This window comes from Narcine bancroftii, chromosome 1 (genome assembly GCF_036971445.1).
Source record: "Narcine bancroftii isolate sNarBan1 chromosome 1, sNarBan1.hap1, whole genome shotgun sequence".
Lineage (NCBI taxonomy): Eukaryota > Metazoa > Chordata > Chondrichthyes > Torpediniformes > Narcinidae > Narcine > Narcine bancroftii.
This window is the reverse complement of record NC_091469.1, coordinates 480,796,579-480,818,428: the sequence shown is the minus strand read 5'-3', so window position 1 is coordinate 480,818,428 and position 21,850 is coordinate 480,796,579. Positions and strand designations below refer to the sequence as shown.

The window sequence follows — 21,850 nt, the reverse complement described above, 5'->3', positions numbered from 1 at the left end:
TTGTCATTGATCTTAAATGAAGCCTACAGTGTTTGTGATAAATTCTTCCTCTCTTCTGAAGCTTGCTGCTGGCAACCAAACTGGCTGAAACAGCCAGTCTCATTATTGAATCCGGGGGATTAAAAAAAACCATTTTAAATTAACTTCTAAAAGCTGTGGTGCTAAATGTTGGAGCATACGTACACGGTAAATAATGAAATACCATTCTTTTTTTAAAAAATGGTGAATTAATAGATTATGAGGGGACAGCCAGCATCTTTTTTCCTGGGCCGACACCAGAGGACATCTGTTAGGTGAGTGGAGAAAAGTTTAGGGGAGACATCAGGCATATTTTTTACAGAGAGAGTGGTGGGTGCCTGGAATGCATTGCCGGGGGTGGTGGCGGAGGCTGGTACAATAGGCACATTCAAAAGACTTAGATCAGCTAATGGATGTAAGAAAAATAGAAGGCTATTGGCTGTGAGATAGGGAAAGGTTAGATTGTTGTGGAGTAGGTTTACATAGGTCGGTACAATATCGTGGGCTGACGGACCTGTACTGTGCTGTAATGTTCTGTGTTCTAAAATGATGAAAATTCTGAAATATTCTAAGTGCCTACAGTGCACACAAGTTATTTTTAAGAGTTTTGACCTCAGCAGTTAAATCCATTTCTTTTTCCACAGACGCTGGCTGTCCTGCTGAGTGATCTCATCAGTTTTTGGGGTTTTTTTTTAAGTTTGTCTGTAACCCATCAGTTTTGACGTTTCCTTTTCCTGAAGACAGCATTCTTTAGTATTGGAGTGTTGTGATTGGCTGAGAGCCGTAGCCACACCTACTGGCAGGTCATAAAGGGCTGCTTCTAACCAGACTCAGGTCAGTCTGGCTGGTCGACTGTGCTGTAATACGCTCCAGTCTTCTGCTGATTAAAGCCTTGGTTTGAGCTAACAAGTCTTTGGGTCATACGACACACTACATGGAATGAATCTTGTCACTGTTAATTCAGCCAGTGAGCTGAAGATAGGGTACATGTGTGCTTTTAATTTTGAGTCTCTGCCTTCAAATTATGTATAATCAATCTCGTCAACTTCAGTGGATCAGTAACCCACCTTGACAGAGTGATTTATGCAATCATCACCATTTTGACTGGAATTGCATTGTAATCAGCCTCTTTAATACAGTGCGCTAACTTAAAATTTCCACAATTTTCACCTTGCACTTTATTCAATTTCAGCTTGGGTTGTGGCATTGGATATGGTTATTTGCACAGAATTCCCTCCATACCTCCTGTGCCGGAAAAGAAAATAGAGATTCCAGCCCCTCCTGTGGCAAGTGTTATACCTGAGAGTCCAGAAAACGGATACACAGAGGTGGGTAACTACTGGTTTGGGAACAAAGCGGACCCCAGTCCTTGAGAAGCTCTGTACACCATGGCCATACTTACCTATAACCCTCTAGAGTCCAGCAGTGCAGAAATAGGCTCTTTGGCCCATCGTGTTACTGCTGAGCATTGAATATCAATGCTAAGTAATTTTTTCAATAGCTCAGCCTAGGTCTTCTGCGCTATGGTATTGCAGGTGTTTGCTGAAACATTTGTTAAAATTTAAATTTAGACATGCAGCGCCATAACAGGCCTTTCTGGCCCACGAGCCCGTGCCACCCAATTAACCTACAATCCCCATACATTTTTAACGGTGGGAGGAAACAGGAGTGCCCGGAGGAATCCCACGCAGACACAGGGAGAATGTACAAACTCCTTACAGACGGCACCGGAACCCCAGTCTCTAAGACTCCCACCATCTGCTCAGACTTCGGGACTTCAACCACTGGGTGAAAACATTCGTCCTCAAATCCCATCAAAACCTCTAAACTCCTTACCCTGAACCAGTGGTTCTCAATCTATTTTCCATTCACATACTACAGTAAGTCATCCCTTACTAACCACAGAGCACCTATGGCATCCTGTGCTCTGTGGTTAGTAAGGGATTACTTAAGGTGGTATATGTGGGGTAAAAAGGTTGAGATCCACTGACTTGTACCATCTCCATTGCAACAGATATTTTGACACATCCTCTTTCTCTGTTTCTTCTCTCTTTGGCTTGGCTTCGCGGACGAAGATTTATGGAGGGGGTAAATGTCCACGTCAGCTGCAGGCTCGTTGGTGGCTGACAAGTCCGATGCAGGACAGGCAGACACGGTTGCAGCGGTTGCAGGGGAAAATTGGTGGGTTGGGGTTGGGTGTTGGGTTTTTCCTCCTTTGTCTTTTGTCAGTGAGGTGGGCTCTGCGGTCTTCTTCAAAGGAGGTTGCTTCCCGCCGAACTGTGAGGCTCCAAGATGCACGGTTTGAGGTGATATCAGCCCACTGGCAGTGGTCAATGTGGCAGGCACCAAGAGATTTCTTTAGGCAGTCCTTGTACCTCTTCTTTGGTGCACCTCTGTCACGGTGGCCAGTGGAGAGCTCAGTAAAAGAATACCCAATATTCTGTACATTAATCATCGGTGTGAGCGTGCAATTATCCTATGCCATCGGTGTTCTGTGGTTAGTAAAGAATTACTTCAGGTAGTATATGAGTGGATGTAAAAAAGGTTGAGAGCCACTGCCCTTTCTTATTGCCCGTTCTCACCATTCTGTTTGGGGGCCACATTCAGGCACTCCCTTCGGTCAGGAAACAAACCCAGCCTTCTCGTCTCTCATTGCTGAAACCTCCATCCCAGCCAACATCCTAGTTTAATCTCTTCATTGTCTCTCTTGCTGCACCTGTGGCATCATGGAGTTAAGCAAAAAAATGTGGTGGGGTCCGATACAATGCACAAAGGTGCTGGAGAAATTCAGCAGGTCACTCGGCATTTATAGGAAGCATTCCAATGGTTGCTGTGTGACTTGCTGACTTTCAAGCAGCATTTTTGTCCTATCCCATATTTAGTGCAGTAAAATCCCCATCATCCGGCACCTACGGGGATTGCGGATGCCGGATATGCAAATTTTCAGGTTGACTGAGACACACACTTACAGTATCTAACTAATACACCTACATAAAGAGTACACAGTTTAAAAGACAATGCAGAATGTAACTTGGGGAAAAAGTTCAGTATTGCAGACCTTAATTAGGTAAAATTCACTTTTATCAGGTAATTCCTGTAACTTACAAAATGTAAATTTAAATTGGAACCCCAATCACTGGCGCTGTAACCACCGTGCTAACTATGCCGTTGTCATAATTCAACAACCCTCCCCCAAAATGACATCTTGTGCCATAGGTGCACTGTGGTTAGTAAGGGATGACTGAAGGTGGAATGTAAGTGTGGAAAAAAAGGTTGAAAACCACTGGTATAATAAAACTGGACAACATGTTTTTTACAAAATGTCCGCTTCCTGAAAATGAATTGAGAATTATGATAGACAACGTCAAGCTGAACACAGAGGTAATTTCAGAGTTGCTGTATCACGTAGGAATTTGGAGAAACATTAAATTAACTTTTATTGAGTTAGCATGTTTAATCGCATAATGATGCTGACACATGGGTTAGTTCAACTGACCTAAAAATGTTTTGCTGTTGATTTTAGTTTGTTCTCAGCATCTGATGCCTCTCGTGTCAGTGTCCAACAGCAGTCGGCCAGCATTGGTGGATTCCAGTTGCCCTGATGCCATTTTTCCATGGCCGCATTGTCCTGGTGAAACATTTCACCACGTTTGCCACTGACGCCACCAAGATCAGCAGGGAAGAAGTCCTAGTGCGAACGCAGAAAATGAATTTTCAATGACACGTTGCACTTAATGGTTTTGTTTGCTTGAGGTAGACTTCAAATCTGACAGGAAATCACAATGGTGGTACATGATAGGAACATTTTAAAGCGGTTTTTGTGTTCAGTTGCCTAAAAGTGTTCAGAAAGCAAAATATTTGTTGTCCAGTGATCATTGTTCACAGAAATTCAAGCAATATCCACTTTAAAACAGTTGAGGGAGCTGTAAGTTTGAGGATGACTTTAACAGGAGAGCTTCACAATGCAAATATGAGCAATCCTTGGGGCAGCGCAGTTAGTGTAGCGGTTAGTGCAACACCATTATATTGCCAGTGACCCGGGATCAAATCCGGTGCTGTCTGTCTTGTCACGGACTTCCTCCAGGTTTTCCAGCTTCCTCCCACGTTCTAAAGACGTATGGGGTTAATTGGTCAAGTTGGAGTACTTGGGTGGTGCAGGCTTGTGGAGCAGAAGGGCCTGTAACTGTGCTGTATCTTTAAATTTTAAAAATATATATAATTAAATGCTTGATTTTAAAACAGGACACATTGGACAAAGGTTACAGTAAAAGTCCTAAAATCAGAGATTGGGTCGGTCCAGATTTTCAGATTCTCGGGCAGTACCGTACTTTTAAAATGCAGGTTTAAGGAGAATAAAGAAAAGATGAACAAGTAAATTTTGATAGTTTATTAATGAAACATTTTTTCATATAAAATACAAAGTACAAAAAAAACCAAATACCAGTAGATATATATTCATTAATTTCTGTGCCACTTTATGCGTGTGCATACACAAAAAAGTCTGCTAAATTAAAAAAGTTTGAGAGTTTTCGAGGTCCAGATTCTGGGATGGTCCAGATTTCTGGCATCTGGATTTTTGGACTTTTATTGTATATAACTTTACCAAGTGGTATAAGCTCATCAGTTACACATATCAACATTGCAAACATTATTAAGATTTAAGTTTCCTTTTTTGTCAGCTTATAGCGCAAAATGTGTAATATTACACAAAATGTCCTTCTGCCTGACTTAAGGCAGACAAAGTGTCGCCATTAGCATTGCCTGATGCCCCTTACAGTAAGAGAGAAAGAATAGCAAGAGAGTCCATTCTGAGTGTCCATGGATTCGCCTCCATCACTCACGCAGCCTCTGCAGCCACACAGACTCCTGTTTAATCGATTGGCAACCCAAGCTGCAGATCCAGACCTCTGACATGATCAGTAAGTCTTCGGTGCTCGAGGGCCTTCGGGAGCCCTTATTGCCCTCAGCAGCTTGACAAATCCTGGCTGTGTGTGTCCCTCAACTGCAAGACCCCAACTGCCCACAGTCTGTTAGGTCCTTCAACTGCTCATCCGCTTGCTGGTCTGCTGCCATGGTCCCTGTCCTGTAGGGTCATCTCCGCTGCTTCTCCTTCTCAGTGGGGGGTGGTTTCCCTTTTTCTGGTGCCCTTCCTCGGTCCGCTGTTCCCCTGGATTCTGCAACCTTTTGCGGCTTCTGCCATCTTGGGCACTGACACCACAGTTGCAGAATTTTAATCAAAAACACTGCCTGCTCTTTTAACAGGCCCTTTAAAACCTGTATGGAACCACCAGCATGAGGATTGTGCAGTAGGACCTTATGAAGCAGTGCTTTGTCTCTGCTCCCTGCAGACAAAATGAAAAGCCATTCATCTACTTATGCCTGCATCACTGCTCAATATGATTGCTGACCATTTACTTCCTCATCACTTTCCTGTACAAATTCCTTATGATTTGACTTATTTATAATTTAAAACTATATAATTGTCTGCCTCCAACACACTTGAGCCCTGTTGGAAAGAGAATTACAAATGTTTTCTCAACCAGTGAGTGATGAATTTTTTTCCCATCTCTGCCCTAAAGTTTGTACCTATTGGACAAGTGCAAAGTTTGAAACACTCCTAACACCCCTCCTGAGGGGTGTTTTCAATGCAACAGGACCTAGCATTCTCGCTATTGTTAACAGTTCCTTAGCTTCTGAGACAGTTCCCATTTGCTTCAAGCGTGCTGTGGTGCAGAACCTCCTGAAAAAACTCAGCCTAGACCTCTTCACACCCAAAAATTACTGACCTGTTTCTAAACTGCCGTTCTTGTCAAAGGTCCTCGTAAAAGTTGCTCTTAGGCAATTGTCCTGCCTGCATCAAAACAACATATCTGAAAAATTCCAGTAATGTTATAAGATCCACCACAGCACAGATTTGGCCTTACTAAGAGTATACAATGACCTGCTCCTCGCCACTGACTCAGGGAGCTCCGCCATTCTAATTCTCCTCGACCTTAGTGCAGCATTCGTAACAGTGGATCACACTATTTTAATAGATCGTCTCCGGCAAAGGGTCAGTGTCAACGGCACAGCCCTGAATTGGTTTAAATCTTCTCAGTGATAGGACTTTCTCAGTCAACATGGGCAAATTTTCATCCTCATATGCTCCCCTTTCCTGTGGGGTCCCACAAGGTCTATTCTGGGCCCCGTTCTCTTCTCCTTTTGCATGCTTCCCCTCGGCCATATCATCCAAAAACACGGCATCTCCTTCCACTGCTGCGCTGATGATGCTCAGCTCTGTCTCCCTCTGAAGCCCAACGATCAAGCAAAGAGAACCAGCCTCATCGACCGGAGGACATAAAGTGCTGGGTGCCTCAAAACTAACTGCAGCTAAACAAAAGCAAATCTGAGATCATCCTATTTGCCCCCCCACTCCACCAAAGTTATCACCAATACGCTTGGCAACTTACCCACCCTCATCAAACCACACATCAAATCCCTTGGTGTGATATTTAATTCCACTTTCAAGTTTGACAAACAAGTCAATGCAGTATTAAAGCTGGCTTTTTCCAGCTCCGCACTGTTTCCAAAATCAAATTGTTCCTGTCAAGAAAGTTATCCGCATCCTCATTTTCTCCCATTTAGACTAACTCTCTTTACACGGGAATTAGTCAGTCATCATTATCCTGTCTACAACTGGTTCAGAATGCGACAGCAAGGCTCCTGACAGCCAAGAAGAGGGACCACATCACCTCTATTCTCGCCTCCCTCTACTGGCTGCCAGTACAGCTCAGGATAGATTTTAAAGTTCTCCAGCTTGTTTACAAAGTCATCAGTGGACTAGCCCCCTCCTACACCACCAATCTCCTAATGCCCTACTCCACTTCAAGTCCCCTCAGATCAGCCAATTTAGGGCACTAGATTGTTCCACGCTCAAATCGCAAACTCAGGGGAGATCGCCTTTGCGATAGCAGCCCCCAAACTGTGGACCAATATTCCTCCTTCCATCAAATCAGCCCCTTCCTTTAACTCTTTTAAATCCAGGCAGTAGTTGTATTTTCACTCGCAAGCATTCTGAGGTGATTGTTGATTGTTACCATGTTGTGTGTATAATTCCGAACGTCGGGTACCTGTTTTATACTGTGCTTTAAATAGCTGCCTAAGTTGCGATGTAATTTATAATCGGTACAGCACTTTGGTCAACACGAGTTGTTTTAAATGTGCTCTATAAATAAAATAAACTAAACCTAAAACTAAATGAAACTAACATGACCTTCTGGGCCCAAAAGCTTGCCTCATTCATAATCAAATCCTCTGGTCCCTGTTAGCTAACAAATTTTTAATCTAAAGAGTTTGACTCTCTTAGAACATAGTATCTAGGCAACAAAACCTTTTCTTGATGCATCGCACATTGAATCCAGAAATTCAGGAAGTTTCTGGAGCTGCAGAGATTTATTGCAGTTGCAATGGCCGTAGACCTTTACGGTTTCCATCAACTTGAATTCCCAAGTACTCTCGCTCTTCTGTAACTGGCTTAAAATCTTTATCTAATAATTTATTCAATTACAGGATGTCACTTTCTCTAAACTCACTGAAGCCCCTTGGTCAATAAAGTCAGTCCCAAGGGGATTGGGCTTGGTGGTTACTGTGATAAACACTTGCCGTGTTTTTCATCGTCACAGACTTTCACAGGTATAACTACCTTTTTAGACACCTAACGCCACCCGGTCCTCATCAAGGGCTCAGTAGTGGAGAGGGTCAAGAACTTCAAATTCCTGGGTGTCAACATCTCCGAGGATCTGGAGCCTCCACGTCGACGCAATCACGAAGAAGGCTCGCCAGTGGCTATACTTTGTGAGGTGTCTGAGGCACTGAGGCAGTTTGCTATGTCAGCGAAGACTCCCGTAAACTTTTTCAGGTGTTCCATGGAGAGCACTCTGGCTGGTTGCATCACAGCCTGGTACGGACTCTCAGGACTAGAATAAACTCCAGAGGGTTGTTAACTTGGCCTGCGACATCACAGGCACCAAACTTTACTGAGGTATCTTAAAAAAAACAGCATATATCCTCAAAGACCCCCGCCACCCAGGCCGTGCCCTCTTCACTCTGCTACCATTGGGGAAAAGGGTACAGGAGCCTAAAGACGCGCCCTCAGAAGCACAAGGACAGCTTCTTCCCCGCTGGCATCAGATTCCTGAATAATCAATGAACCAAAGACACTGCCTTACTTTTTTGTGCACTTATTCTTTTTTTTAAGTAATGTAAGATCGTTATAATATGTATGTTTGCTCCATGATGTTGCTGCAGAACACTGAATTTCATGACTTGTTCATCACAATAAATCCTGATTCTGATTCCTTGGTCCCTGCTCATTACCACAGTACCTGAGAAGTACTTGTCTACCACTGCATTCTAAATCACAAGATTAACTGAGTTAAACAGTAAGATTAAACAGATATCACATACAACCCTGAGATTCTTTTTCCTGTGGGCCAGGCACAATTACCACTTACTGGTAATGCAATAAAGTACTACATGTCAGAAAAATAAACAAACTGTGCAATACTGAGAGGAAAAAAAAATCAATGATGTGCAAAGTCAAGAGTCCCTTCAATAAGTCTCTGAGTCTATAATTTCAGAGTCTGATGTTGGAGGAGTAATAACGTTCCTGAACCTGGTGGTGCGAGTCTTGTGGCACCGATATCTCTTTCCTGATGGCAGCAGTGAAAACGGAGCATGTGTTAGGGTGGTGCGGATCCTTGATGATTGCTGCTGTGTTCCCTGTAGATGTTCTTGATGGTTGGTGGGCCTTCAGTCCAAACCATAGCCAACCCGAGCTCCAGATGACCAGGAAGCATCCAGCACCCTCTCTCGGAAATACTCAGCAGGTTAAACATCTAAGAAGAAGCAAAGAGCAGAGATCATTGCCATCCTCAAATTTTGTTTGTAGTTCATTTACCAGAGAGTTTGAGATGTATTTTCTTGCTATTCTCTGACAGCAGTATTTTCCAAATTTGAAATTTACTGCTTCTGTACAAAATGATTCCATAGAACTGTCTGTGGCAGTATGATTTTACTGTTATTAAAATAAAGATTTGTTGATATGTTAGGCAGCATTAATAGCTCCCCGCACACTGACTGATGGAACGATTGAGAGCCCAGGCTTGGAGCAAGGACTGGCGGACCTGACAATGGAGAACTCTCTTCTTCCTCCTCCTATACAACGTGTCATGGATCCAGGTAATGGAACAATTTTTATTCTGCTTGTTTTGCATGGGCATTTGACATCGAAGAAATTGCTGTCAAGAGTTCTCTTGATTTTGGATTGAAAGATTCCACTTTGGCGCCAGGCTTAAGGTGGAAATGAAGAGGTTTAAAGCAGATGTTGAATGACAATAGAGTATGGAAATTGGCCCATGCAGTGCACCTCTGACAGCAACTATCCACACAAATCCAATTTGCTTGCATATATAGGGCCCGTACCCCTCCGTGCCTTCCTTATTCAATGATCTATCCAAACCCTTCTAAATATTTTAATTGTATTTTCTTCCACTACCTCTTCCAGCAGCTCATTCCACATGTTCAAGGAGGATGAGAGGTAATATGTAAAGGTATATAAGATTATAAGGGGCTGAGATAGAGGAGATAGCCAAAACCTTTTTTCCGGAGTGACAATAGCAAATACCAGAGGACATCTGTTTAAGGTGTTGAGAAGAAAGTTGAGAGGAGACAACAGAGATGAGATTTTTTAAACAGAGAGTGATGGGTGCCTGGAATACATTGCTGATGGAGACTGGGACATTGGCAACCTGCTAAATTGGTGTGTGAACAACCTGTTTTGAAACAGCGATAGAGGGCTGGACCAAGAGTAAAACGGTTCCGTGCGCCATTTCACGTTACCATCCCAGTATCACGGAGTTGAAGGGGGAGGCCAACCTCCAGCGGTGACATCCTGAGTCATCTATTATGTACTCGCAGGCAGTGAATGCTTTGTTCTATAAGGAGATTACCCACACCTCACTCCAGCCCCCCTGCGGGTGGGAGAGAGGTGTAGGGATATGTATGTGTGTGTGTGTGTTACTAGATGGGTCTCTAAAGTAAGGACTCTGAATGGATTTATAGTAAATGATTTTCTAGTCAGGTGTGGGAAAATGGTAATGGGGATAACGCACGCACGCACGCACGCACGCACGCACGCACACACACACACGGTTTATAGCGAGCATAGTGGTAGTGGGAATAAAACACATTCGAGCATGGAAAAGTCTCATCGACAATGAAAGACACATAAAAATGGTAGAACTGCTAGATGTAATTAAGGATTTTTTTAAATTCCATATTACAAATGTTCAATTTGATGAACAACATGTGGACTGAGTAGTTATTCCAACAAGTTCCTGTTGTTCTCATTAACATAACATATAACATAACAATTACAGCACGGAAACAGGCCATTAGGCCCTTCTAGTCCGCACCGAACCAAACACCCCTTTCTAGTCTCACCTCCCTGCACAATGCCCATAACCCTCCACCTTCTTCTCATCCATAGACCTGTCCAACCTTTTCTTAAATAATACAATTGACTCCGCTGCCACTATTTCTCCCGGAAGCTCATTCCACACGGCTACCACTCTCTGAGTAAAGAAGTTCCCCCTCATGTTACCTCTAAACCTCTGCCCCTTAATTCTTAACTCATGTCCTCTTGTTTTAATCTTTCCTCCTCTTAACGGAAATAGTCTATCCACATCCACTCTGTCTATCCCTTTCATAATCTTAAATACTTCTATCAAATCCCCTCTCAACCTTCTACGCTCCAAAGAATAAAGACCCCTTTCCATATGCGAGTTAACAATGGAGGGTTATAGGTATGAAATACAGAAAAATTAGACTGATATGGAGTGGATTTCCATAGGTTGACACTGTATCATGGGCTGTAATGTTTTTGAGATCTGAGGGGTATTTTTTCCCAGAGGGTGTTGAACATGTGGAATGAGCTGCTGGAAGAGGTAGTGGAAGAAAATACAATTGAAATATTTAGAAGGGTTTGGATAGATCATTGAATAAGAAAGGCACAGAGGGATACGGGCCATATATATACAAGCAAATTGGATTTGTGTGGATAGTTGCTGTCAGAGGTGCACTGCATGGGCCAATTTCCATACTCTATTGTTCTTTGATTCCAAGATTCTAGTTTTGAAGCCATATGGTCTCCAGTTTGCAGATGTCTGAGCTTGATGTGATTGGGGCATTGACGTATGAGGATGTTAATTTTTGTGATGAGCCACAGATTTTAATTATCCTTCATTTCTCAGTGTAGCATGCGAAGTAAAACCCATTTACGCAATGGAAACATTGAATTTACGTCCAGGAATTTCAAGTGCTATGTTCTATATCACTGGGAAGCTTGTGTCTTGTTCAAGGCATTGACATTTTCAATTGAACAGTACTTTATAGAATAGTTCAATATAATCCCTGTATTTACTGTACATGATATTCTGACTCCACATTGACTGTCATGAACACCAATGTTCTAAGGATGCAAACATCTCTTTCAGCTCTTTAGCTTATTTTGGTTTTATTTTTCATTGCTTTGAGATGTCGCCGAAGTAAAGTTACAGATATATTGTTTTGAGTTTGAAATTAAGGTGGAGTGAGATTAACTCAAAGACTTGATTTTGGTCCCATGTCTCAGGATCACATTGCAAACTCTCACCAAAGTGTGAGGTTAGACTGTACCCATCCTCTTGGGCATATTTACGGCAGGTGGGTCGCTCAGTTGTGCAAGTGAATAAACATCACTTCTGATGGTTTTCAGAATTTGGTCTAGAGATAAGAATCTGAAGCAAGACATTGAAAATTTTCTAGAGGCATTCTTTTTGCAGATTCTTTTAATGGTTTCTCAAACTGTAGATTGTTTTGTGGATAGAATATGAACAGGTTTTAAATTAAAACATGGTTATATGACTGTGGGCATGAAGCAATGAAAAGAGGGGCTAAGAAATGTAGACAAGGGGTCACGGTTTAACCTGTCACTTTTACTCCAACAGGTTTTCCACCTGAATCTTTGGATGTTCCTGTAACTCAGGACGTGTCCAAGATATTGAATGTGTCAATCTCCTCATCTTCCTCATCTACCTGTAACGCAACGACAGAAAGCAATGCTGGAACAGATGGGTTCCTCACTAATGAAGAGCTTGATGTCCACTCTGGTGAGTGTAACCAACAGTCACAGCTGATGTTGTCTCGGGTTTGAATCTGGCACTGTCTGTAAGGGATTTGTACATTCTCCCCTTCTCTGCATGGGTTTTCCCCAGAGGCTCTGGTTTCCTCCCACCATTCAAAACGTACCGGGGTTGTAGGTTCATTGAGTGTAATTGGGCAGCAAGGGCTCGTGGGCCAAAAGGACCTGTAAATCTAAATTTAAATTTAGCAAATGTTTCACAGTCTAACACAGCCAAGACTCTGCTCAGTTTATAGGCCTCTTTCTCTGTGAAGCAGACATGTTTCAGTTTCTTCTATACATCTCCTACTAACTACAAAAAAACTGACAAAATATTTATGTTACGTGAGGTGAAAGGAAAATAAGTTTACTTAAATAAGCCGTGGCCTCTGGTGGAGGGGTTGGGGGGGTGGTTTGTGGCGGCGATGTCAGGCCCCCAGTGAGAGTGGCTGGTCTAACAGGCCACAAAGCAAGTTGTTAAATGTATTTATTTTTGCTTTGTAAACAATATTTTAAATCCTACGCACTTTTCCTATCGACAATACCATCACTCCTCAGTTTGTTTCTGTGCACTATGTTATCAGTGGTTATGTCATTGATGTCAGGGATCTGTACTGGGACCCCAGCTGTTCACAATTTACATTAATGATCTGGATGAAGGGATTGGATGTAATATCTCCAAATTTGCAGATGACACTAAGCTAGGAGGGGTTGTGTGCACGGAAGAGGGGGTCAGGAAGCTCCAGTGTGATTTGGATAAATTGAGGGACTGGGCAGATACATGGCAAATGCACTACAATGTGGATAAATGTGAGGTTATCCACTTTGGTAATACAAACCGGAGGGCAGATTACTATTTGAATGGCAATAGATTAAGAGATGGGGAAGTGCAGAGAGACCTAGGGGTACTTGTACACCAGTCTCTGAAGGCGAGCATGCAGGTACAGCAGGCGGTTAAAAAGGCAAATGGTATGTTGGCCTTCATATCGACGGTTTGAGTATAGGAACAAGGATACCTTACTGCAGCTGTACAGGGCCTTGGTGAGACCCCACCTGGAGTATTGTGTGCAGTTTTGGTCACCTTATCTAAGGAAGGATGTTCTTGCAATGGAGGGAGTGCAGAGGCGATTCACCAGGCTGATACCTGGAATGGCAGAAATGACTTATGAGGAAAGATTGCGCAAATTGGGATTGTACTCGCTGGAGTTTAGAAGATTGAGAGGGGATCTCATAGAGACATATAAAATTCTGGCAGGACTGGACAGAATGGATGCAGATGGGATGTTTCCAATGATGGGAAAATCCAGAACCCGGGGCCATGGTTTGAGGATAATAGGCAAACCATTTAGGACCGAGATGAGGAGGAATTTCTTTACCCAGAGAGTGGTGAATCTATGGAATTCATTGCCACAGAGAGCAATAGAGGCAGGTTCATTAAATATATTTAAGAGGGAATTAGATCTATTTCTTCAGTATAAGGGTATTAAAGGTTACGGAGAGAAGGCGGGGACGGGGTACTGAACTTTAAGATCAGCCATGATCTCGTTGAATGGCGGAGCAGGCTCGAAGGGTCGAATGACCTACTCCTGCTCCTATCTTCTACGTTTCTATGTCTGCAGCATGGAAATAGACCCTTTGTCCCACCTTGTCTATGCTGACCAACATCGTCCCATTTGCCTGCATTTGTCCCATATTCCTCTAAACCAGTGGCTTTCAAACTTTTTCTTTCTACCCAATTTAAGTAATCCCTATGCCAGTTGTGCTCTGTGATTAGTAAGTGATTGCTTAAGGTTGTGCGTGAGTGAGGAAAAGGTTGAGAACCACTGCTCTAGACCCAGTTATTACTGAAATACTTTGCTTGACAAAAATTCTCATTGGCCCTTTGGAGTTATGAAACCCTGCATATAACGAGTCAATTAGTTACGATTAAAGCAGTGGTTTTCACACTTTTTTTTCTACCCACATACCACCTTAAGTAATCCGTTACTAATCACAGAGCCCTTATGACATAGGGATTACTTAAAGTGGAATGAGCGTTTAGGGGGACAGTTTGAACACCACTGCTCTAAACCTTTCTATGTACCTGTCTAAATGTCTTTAGAACATTACAATTGTCCCTTTCTACCCCTTTCTTTGTCAGCTCCTTGCACATACCCACCACCCTCTGTGAACAAGGTGCCTCTCAGGGCCCTTTTAAATCTCTCCCCTCTATTTTTATATTCACCTACTCTGGGGAGAAAAATAGATCATTACTATTCACCTTATCCATGCACCTAATGAATTTGAAAACCTCTATTAAGTCCTTCTCAGAGCCTTCTATGCTCCAGGAAGAATTTTTCCAGTCCCCCAGTTCTGGCAACATTCTCAGGAATATTTTCTGCACCCTTTCCTGCTTAAATGATATTCTTCCTATAGATAGGTGACCAAAACTGCACACAATCCTCCAAGCGCAGGGTCGCCAACATCCTGTGCTCCATGCCTTGACTGAGGAAGACAAACAGGCGTCAAGGTTAGCGCAATGCTTTTACAGGGCCAGCAACCCAGGTTTGAATCCGGCACTTTCTGCAAGGTGTTTGTACGTTCTCCCCATGTCTGCGAGGGTTTCTTCCGGGTGCTCTGGTTTCCTCCTGTCTTTCAAAAACATGGGACCGGAAGGGCCTGTTGCGCTGTATGTCAAAATATTTTAAAATTACATTTAAATTTATGCCAAATACTTTAACCACCCTGACTACCTACATCACTTTCATGAAACTACATACCTGTACCTGCAAGTCTCTTTGTTCTATAACACTCCCCAGGGCCTACCATTCACCTTGTAAGTCCTGCCCTGGTTTAACCTACAAAGTAGAACACCTCTTACTTCACTGAGTTAAATTCCACTGCCATTCTTTGGGTCACCTTCCCAGTTATTCCAGACTGAAAAGAAATGAGGTGTTTTTAAACTGTTGTGAGGCAGATGAATTAATACAATGTGATAATTGTCAGTGAATTTAACTGACTGACAGTGAGTTTGTGTATTGCTTTATATTTTTAATCGCAGACCAAAGTAGTGCATTGACTCCCGAGGGTCTGACATCTGTCAGCTCGGTGCCACATGCTCCTGCTTCCTCAGTGGCACACCAACCAGACGAGGGTCTCTCGGACGAGACGGCCACCTCACTTCCCAGCTCTGTTGAAGTGTCACTAGATATTCCTCCGGAGACTGACCCTGCAGAGGATCGGAAGGAGAGCCCGTCTCAAGAGGAAGATGCCACAGCCCATGATCCTCCTTTGACCAAAGATGAAGCAGACGAACCGTTGGGTTGAAGAGACTACAACAGACAACGCATTGCAGCAAATGCTAGTTAAAAGCTTTAACTGGGTTTTCTTTTAAATGTGTCTAACTGATAACTCACTATTGTATAATAAGCAAGCAGTTGTAATTGGTTCTTGTTTGAAGGAAGCAACACTAACTATTCCATGACTTCTGTCACAGTACAGTATGCTTGGAGTCGCTTATTCTACGGTGCAAGAAGCAATAAGGAATGTTGTGTTAATATTGTGTTCATTTTTTTTGGCTGTTTGCGAAATCTGACAACAGGCCTTCCTTTATCTAAAAATGCTTATCTTATTTTTTTATTGTTCTGAATCATTTTAAAACTATAGGGAAAATAAATACAGGGGAAATAAGGTGAATAGAAGATGTACTTGGGATAGAAAATTATTCAAATGAAAACATATTTTAAGCACATTGCTTTCTGGATATATATTTTTCCCAGTGCAGCACGACAGGATCACTACAGATTCCTGGATGGATTGGAATTTGAGGCAGTGGGTAGGATCAGAAGGGCGGGAAAGAGTTCAGGAACTTCTGAAATGCATTGGGTAACTTCTGGCCCTTTTGGAGTGTGATGTTCACTTTTATTCTGTCCTGCAAGCTGTGTGATGGCAGCTCATTGTTGACTTGCTCAGAGGGGAATATTAATGTTTGAAGAAAGTGTTGCTCGTGAATGAAACATGAGGAAGACGATGGAAGGTGGAGTAATGGGAAGAATGTTGTACAGCATTAACTATTGGCCGAAATTTGTAGTTCCAGGGTTTCTACAATTTTCCTCTCATAATTAATGAAAAAAAAAATTTTTTCCCTTCTTTTCCTATATATTATTGACAGAAGACCGAATTTCAGGACACATGGTTTCCAAAATACCACTAGTGAAGCCCCATTAGCTCCCTGGGTAACGCTTTTGTTCCCACTCACTGTTACAGAATTACAAGGAAGAAAATATACATTAATAGCCTCCTGTGTTTACATGTTAATTCTGTAGTACTCAGTTTAAGAGACAGTACAACTGTTCTGTTAACTCGTGCCAGACTTAAGGGCGAAAAGAAAATGGAAACCAATTGATTTTGCACTGACTTTCCTCTATCATGAAAATACACATCTATGCAAACCCGATGATTTTTGGGTGAATCTTTTTGTTCTTTTGGCCCTCCTCTCTGTTTTACTGGACCATCAGAAGGATTGGCCAGTCTTACAGTTGTGACAGGCTCCCCAATCTTGTGCGGTTCTATCGTTGGATCCACCTGATTGGTTCCCCACAAATAAATTCCAGGAGTAATCACTGAATGCAGTAATTTACTATTTACCAGGAACTTATTGTCTCGTTACCTTCTGCCACATTTCAGCCAAAGACTAAATAACCTACTTCTCTTGATTAAAATCAGAGATACCGTCGATAATTAATTGCATAACATAATAAATGTATTTACCGTGCATTTTTTACAGAATTAATTCTGTTTTCCCTCATTTGAAATGTGGCACACCGTTCACCAATGCTACTCTCCAGAAGCACAAAGCATCAGCTAATTTAAATTGGTGGGTTCAGATGGTGCTTATTTTTCTACTTGGTGCCAGTTAATGAAGGGTTGAGATTTTTTAATGCTTTTCCTATTAATTCACAAGTTACTAGTTGACCAGAATTGTAATGAGTTGGGTACAGGTGGAATTGTACTGGTCATGGCTTTGCCATACAATTGAAGCCAATGTTACACCATATAACAATTACAGCACAGAAACAGGCCAGTTCGGCCCTTCTAGTCCATGCTGAACACCATCTCCCACCCAGTCCCATTGACCTGCACCCAGCCCATAACCCTCCACACCTCTCTCGTCCATATTACCTACCCAACTTTTCCTTAAATATTAAAATCGTACCCGCATCTACCACTTTGGCCGGAAGTTCATTCCACACTCTCACTACCTGAGCATGGTTTTTTTTTTTCCTTCTTGATTGCTGAACCTCACTTTACATGATGTGTAATTTATATTTGCTATTTTAAGCGGGGTCTTTTAACACTAGGAGACATTAAAAAAAGATCATGTTTACACATTGCTGGGGAATAGCTTGAACCAAGTGTGGACGAGCTGCGCTGCTGTTAGCTGTGCACCCACCCAATTTAGGTCAAGGTAACCTCACAACAGAGTTTGAATGGTCTCTTGCTTTGCGAAAATGCAAAGATACTTGTGAAGTATTGACTTCTCCCTGTCAAATTTACCATCTGCCAATTCTAGGTTCTCCCTACCTAACTTGATGCCTGGTGTTTATATGTATTTCCAATTGATAACACCAGTAAAATCTCGTCCTGTAGAAAGACCTTGGACAAGGTGCAGAGTGACAGAAGTTGCTTTAAATTATTAATTTGCCTGTAGGGAAAATATGGAAGGTGTTTGACAGGCAGAGTTATATTCAGAGTGTGTTCACGCTTTTTCTGTTTAATTCCAGTTTTTCTAAAAGTTGGACTCTTCTGCCAAGTAATGGGTGATTTTGTTTAAATAATCATGCTTTTCCTCACCTGCTTGACCATCTTTAATTATTTGAAAGTAAATTTTAATGGACACTTTGATGGATGAAATGTACTGGGTATCTAGTCCACATTTGTGACTCTAAATGTTCTTGTTACATCGTTAATTTGCAAGCCAAATTTGACGAGTGTCTCACCGTCGCACCTTTCCTCATTGGTTCGAGGAAGCCAGTGGCCAGTTCTCTTCCAGTGAGTGCACACCAACAAGCTCTTTTGCCAAAACCCCAACACTAAGTTTGATTGTGGCCAAGTCAAGGTTCCATATATATCCTTTGGTGTTTTTACGTAGATGGGTTTTCCATTTCATATAATCTGTACATATGCAAAATGTGGTGGCAACTGAAAGCTTTTGAAAAGGTGACTATTGACAAAGGGTATTGTATTCTTTTGACAAAAAAAATAATATATGGTTTTATGTTGAATATTTGGGTTAACGAATGATGTCTTTTAGAAAACATTAAAATTTTTAATCTTGTGTAAATTGGTTTGAATCATTCTGGTCTGAATTTGGACTTCAATTCATTGAGTTGGAGAGCTTGTTTACAAGGGGACTACTGTAAGCAAGATCCCATACAATAGGAAGGTGGCTGAATGAGTCGTAGGGATCAAAAGTAACAGAACTCAGCATGTGATGTACTATCTATTAACTTCACAAAGATTAGAAGTTGCCAGAACAATAAGCTTTTAATTGCTTAAAACTACATACGTTCATGTTGCTTGGTCTGAGTCCAGAGTTCGTACTGGGTGAAGGGTCTGGGCGTAACAGCCGTTATTAGGGGACTCCAAGGGGAGGAGTCACTGGTACAGTCAGCACAGAGGTAACCAAAAGTAATACAGTGGTATCACCACATTCACCCCCTCTTTTAAAAGAAAGTCCAGTGGGGGAGAAGCAGGTTTAGTGTTCATCATAGGTTCAGTCAGTCCAGTGGTTTTGTCTGCCTCTGCAGCCAACCCTCTTTTCAATCTTCTTCAGCATGATGCTGAACCAAGCCATGAAAGACCCCAACAATGAAGACGCTGTTTACATCCGGTACCGCACGGATGGCAGTCTCTTCAATCTGAGGCGCCTGCAAGCTCACACCAAGACACAAGAGAAACTTGTCCGTGAACTACTCTTTGCAGATGATGCCGCTTTAGTTGCCCATTCAGAGCCAGCTCTTCAGCGCTTGACGTCCTGCTTTGAGGAAACTGCCAAAATGTTTGGCCTGGAAGTCAGCCTGAAGAAAACTGAGGTCCTCCATCAGCCAGCTCCCCACCATGACTACCAGCCCCCCCACATCTCCATCGGGCACACAAAACTCAAAACGGTCAACCAGTTTACCTATCTCGGCTGCACCATTTCATCAGATGCAAGGATCGACAATGAGATAGACAACAGACTCGCCAAGGCAAATAGCGCCTTTGGAAGACTACACAAAAGAGTCTGGAAAAACAACCAACTGAAAAACCTCACAAAGATAAGCGTATACAGAGCCGTTGTCATACCCACACTCCTGTTCGGCTCCGAATCATGGGTCCTCTACCGGCACCACCTACGGCTCCTAGAACGCTTCCACCAGCGTTGTCTCCGCTCCATCCTCAACATCCATTGGAGCGCTCACACCCCTAACGTCGAGGTACTCGAGATGGCAGAGGTCGACAGCATCGAGTCCACGCTGCTGAAGATCCAGCTGCGCTGGATGGGTCACGTCTCCAGAATGGAGGACCATCGCCTTCCCAAGATCGTATTATATGGCGAGCTCTCCACTGGCCACCGTGACAGAGGTGCACCAAAGAAAAGGTACAAGGACTGCCTAAAGAAATCTCTTGGTGCCTGCCACATTGACCACCGCCAGTGGGCTGATAACGCCTCAAACCGTGCATCTTGGCGCCTCACAGTTTGGCGGGCAGCAGCCTCCTTTGAAGAAGACCGCAGAGCCCACCTCACTGACAAAAGGCAAAGGAGGAAAAACCCAACACCCAACCCCAACCAACCAATTTTCCCTTGCAACCGCTGCAATCGTGTCTGCCTGTCCCGCATCGGACTGGTCAGCCACAAACGAGCCTGCAGCTGACGTGGACTTTTTACCCCCTCCATAAATCTTTGTCCGCGAAGCCAAGCCAAAGAAAAAGCCAAAGAAAAAAAAAAGCAGCCATCGTAGTGGTGGCTGTGGGTCAGATGCCGGTTCCTGGGTGATGTGATGTGTGTTGATGGGCTGGGCATCGGGCAGCTGGGGGCGGGGTTTGTGTGTCCGGTGATCCTGGAACGAGGCCGTACTGGGTGGTCGGTGGGGGTCCCGGGGTCACCTGCACACGCTAGGTCCTGGATGGAGACAGTGTCCTCTTGTCCATCTGGGTACGTCATGTAGGCATCTTGGGGGTTTGCATGGAGGACCCTTTTGACCAGTGGGACAGATTTATGGCTCCTTACGTGCCTCCGGATCAGGACTGGTCCTGGGGATGTCAAACAGAATTGCAGCCTGGTCCCCGACACGGACTTCCTGGAGAAAGAAAACGGTCTTTCATGTGAGGGTGGCATTGGTGGCAGTGGATCTAATGGTGTGGAGTGCCTTGGGGAGGACTTCAGGGCTAGGAGGACTGCCTTCCAAACAGTGGTATTCTCCCTCTCTATCTGGCCATTCCCTCGGGTGTTATAACTGGTGGTCCTGCTGGTGATACCCCTTGTCAACAGGTTCTGATGCAACTCGCCACTCATGAAGGAGAACTGCCCCACCCCCCCCCCCCCCCCCTCTGCGGTCGCTGTGGATGTAGCTCGGGTTCCCGAATAGGGTAAAGATGTTGCACAGTGCTTTCACGACGGTACCCGTGGTCATGTCTGGGCAGGGGATGACAAAGGAGAAGTGGAACCACATATTGCAATTAGTGGACGGTAGAGGTCCCCTGAAATCCATACTGAGGCATTCAAAGGTGGCTTTATCAGGTGTGACTTGTCTGGCTGATAGAAGTGTGGTTTGCACTCCGTGTAGACCTGGCTGTTTGTGGTCAACACCCTGATATCTTCCATAGAGTATGAGAGGTTCCGGGTTTTAAGAAAGTGGAAAAGCCTAGTGACTCTAGGGTGGTTTGTAGTCAATCAGATTGCATGCTGGTGCAGGTCCCCCGAGACAGGGCATCTGAAGGCTCGTTGAGCTTCCCAGGCCAGTACAAGTTGTCATAGTTGTAGGTGGAGAGTTTGATTCTCCACCTCAGAATCTTGTCGTTCTTGATTTTACCCTGCTGCTTATATTAAACATAAAAGCAACTACACATTGATCAGTCAGCAAGGTAAATCTTTTTCCAGTCAGGTAGTGCCTCCAGTGTTGTACTGCCTCAACACTGACCTGGGCCTCTTACTTAATGGAGGAGTGCCAGATTTCGGAGCCCTGGAGGGTGTGGGAGAAAAAAGCTACAGGTCTGCCTGCTTGGTTAAGAGTGGTGGCCAGGGCAAAGTTGGAGGCATTGCTCTCCACCTGAAATGGGGTGGATTCAGCCACGGCAGGCCTTGGTAATGTCTCCTTTGATGCGAGTGAAGATCTCTTGGGCCTCTGTCGACAGGGGGAAAGAGGTGACTTTCACTAGGGGTTGGGCCTTCTCTGCAAAATTGGGAACTCTGTGGGCATAATACAAAAAGAACCCCAGGCACCTTTTCGAGCACCTTAAGGCTGTGGGACAGTAGGAGTTCCATCAGGGTCGCATGTGGTCAGGATTGGAGCCAATGACTCCATGCTCCATGACGGAGCCGAGGATAGCCAGGTGTGAAGTGTGGAATAAACATTTGTTTTTGTTACAAGTGACGTTCCGACTTTGAGCTGT

General features: G+C 43.6%; 1 protein-coding gene across 3 annotated transcripts in view; it reads left to right on the top strand.

Annotated features, from left to right (window-relative positions):
- Window positions 1-18,539, top strand: part of LOC138751917 (Golgi reassembly-stacking protein 1-like) — a 60,134-nt gene extending 41,595 nt beyond the window's left edge. For 2 of the 3 annotated variants that reach the window (XM_069914871.1, XM_069914870.1), the window contains 4 exons: window positions 1,211-1,346; window positions 9,108-9,237; window positions 12,045-12,206; window positions 15,258-18,539. In XM_069914871.1, the coding sequence (XP_069770972.1) occupies window positions 1,211-1,346; window positions 9,108-9,237; window positions 12,045-12,206; window positions 15,258-15,523 (694 nt within the window). In that variant the 3' untranslated portion in view covers window positions 15,524-18,539. The remainder of the gene's footprint in view (window positions 1-1,210; window positions 1,347-9,107; window positions 9,238-12,044; window positions 12,207-15,257) is intronic. The other variant, XM_069914872.1, reaches the window with a different exon arrangement.
- Window positions 18,540-21,850: the final 3,311 nt, after the last annotated feature.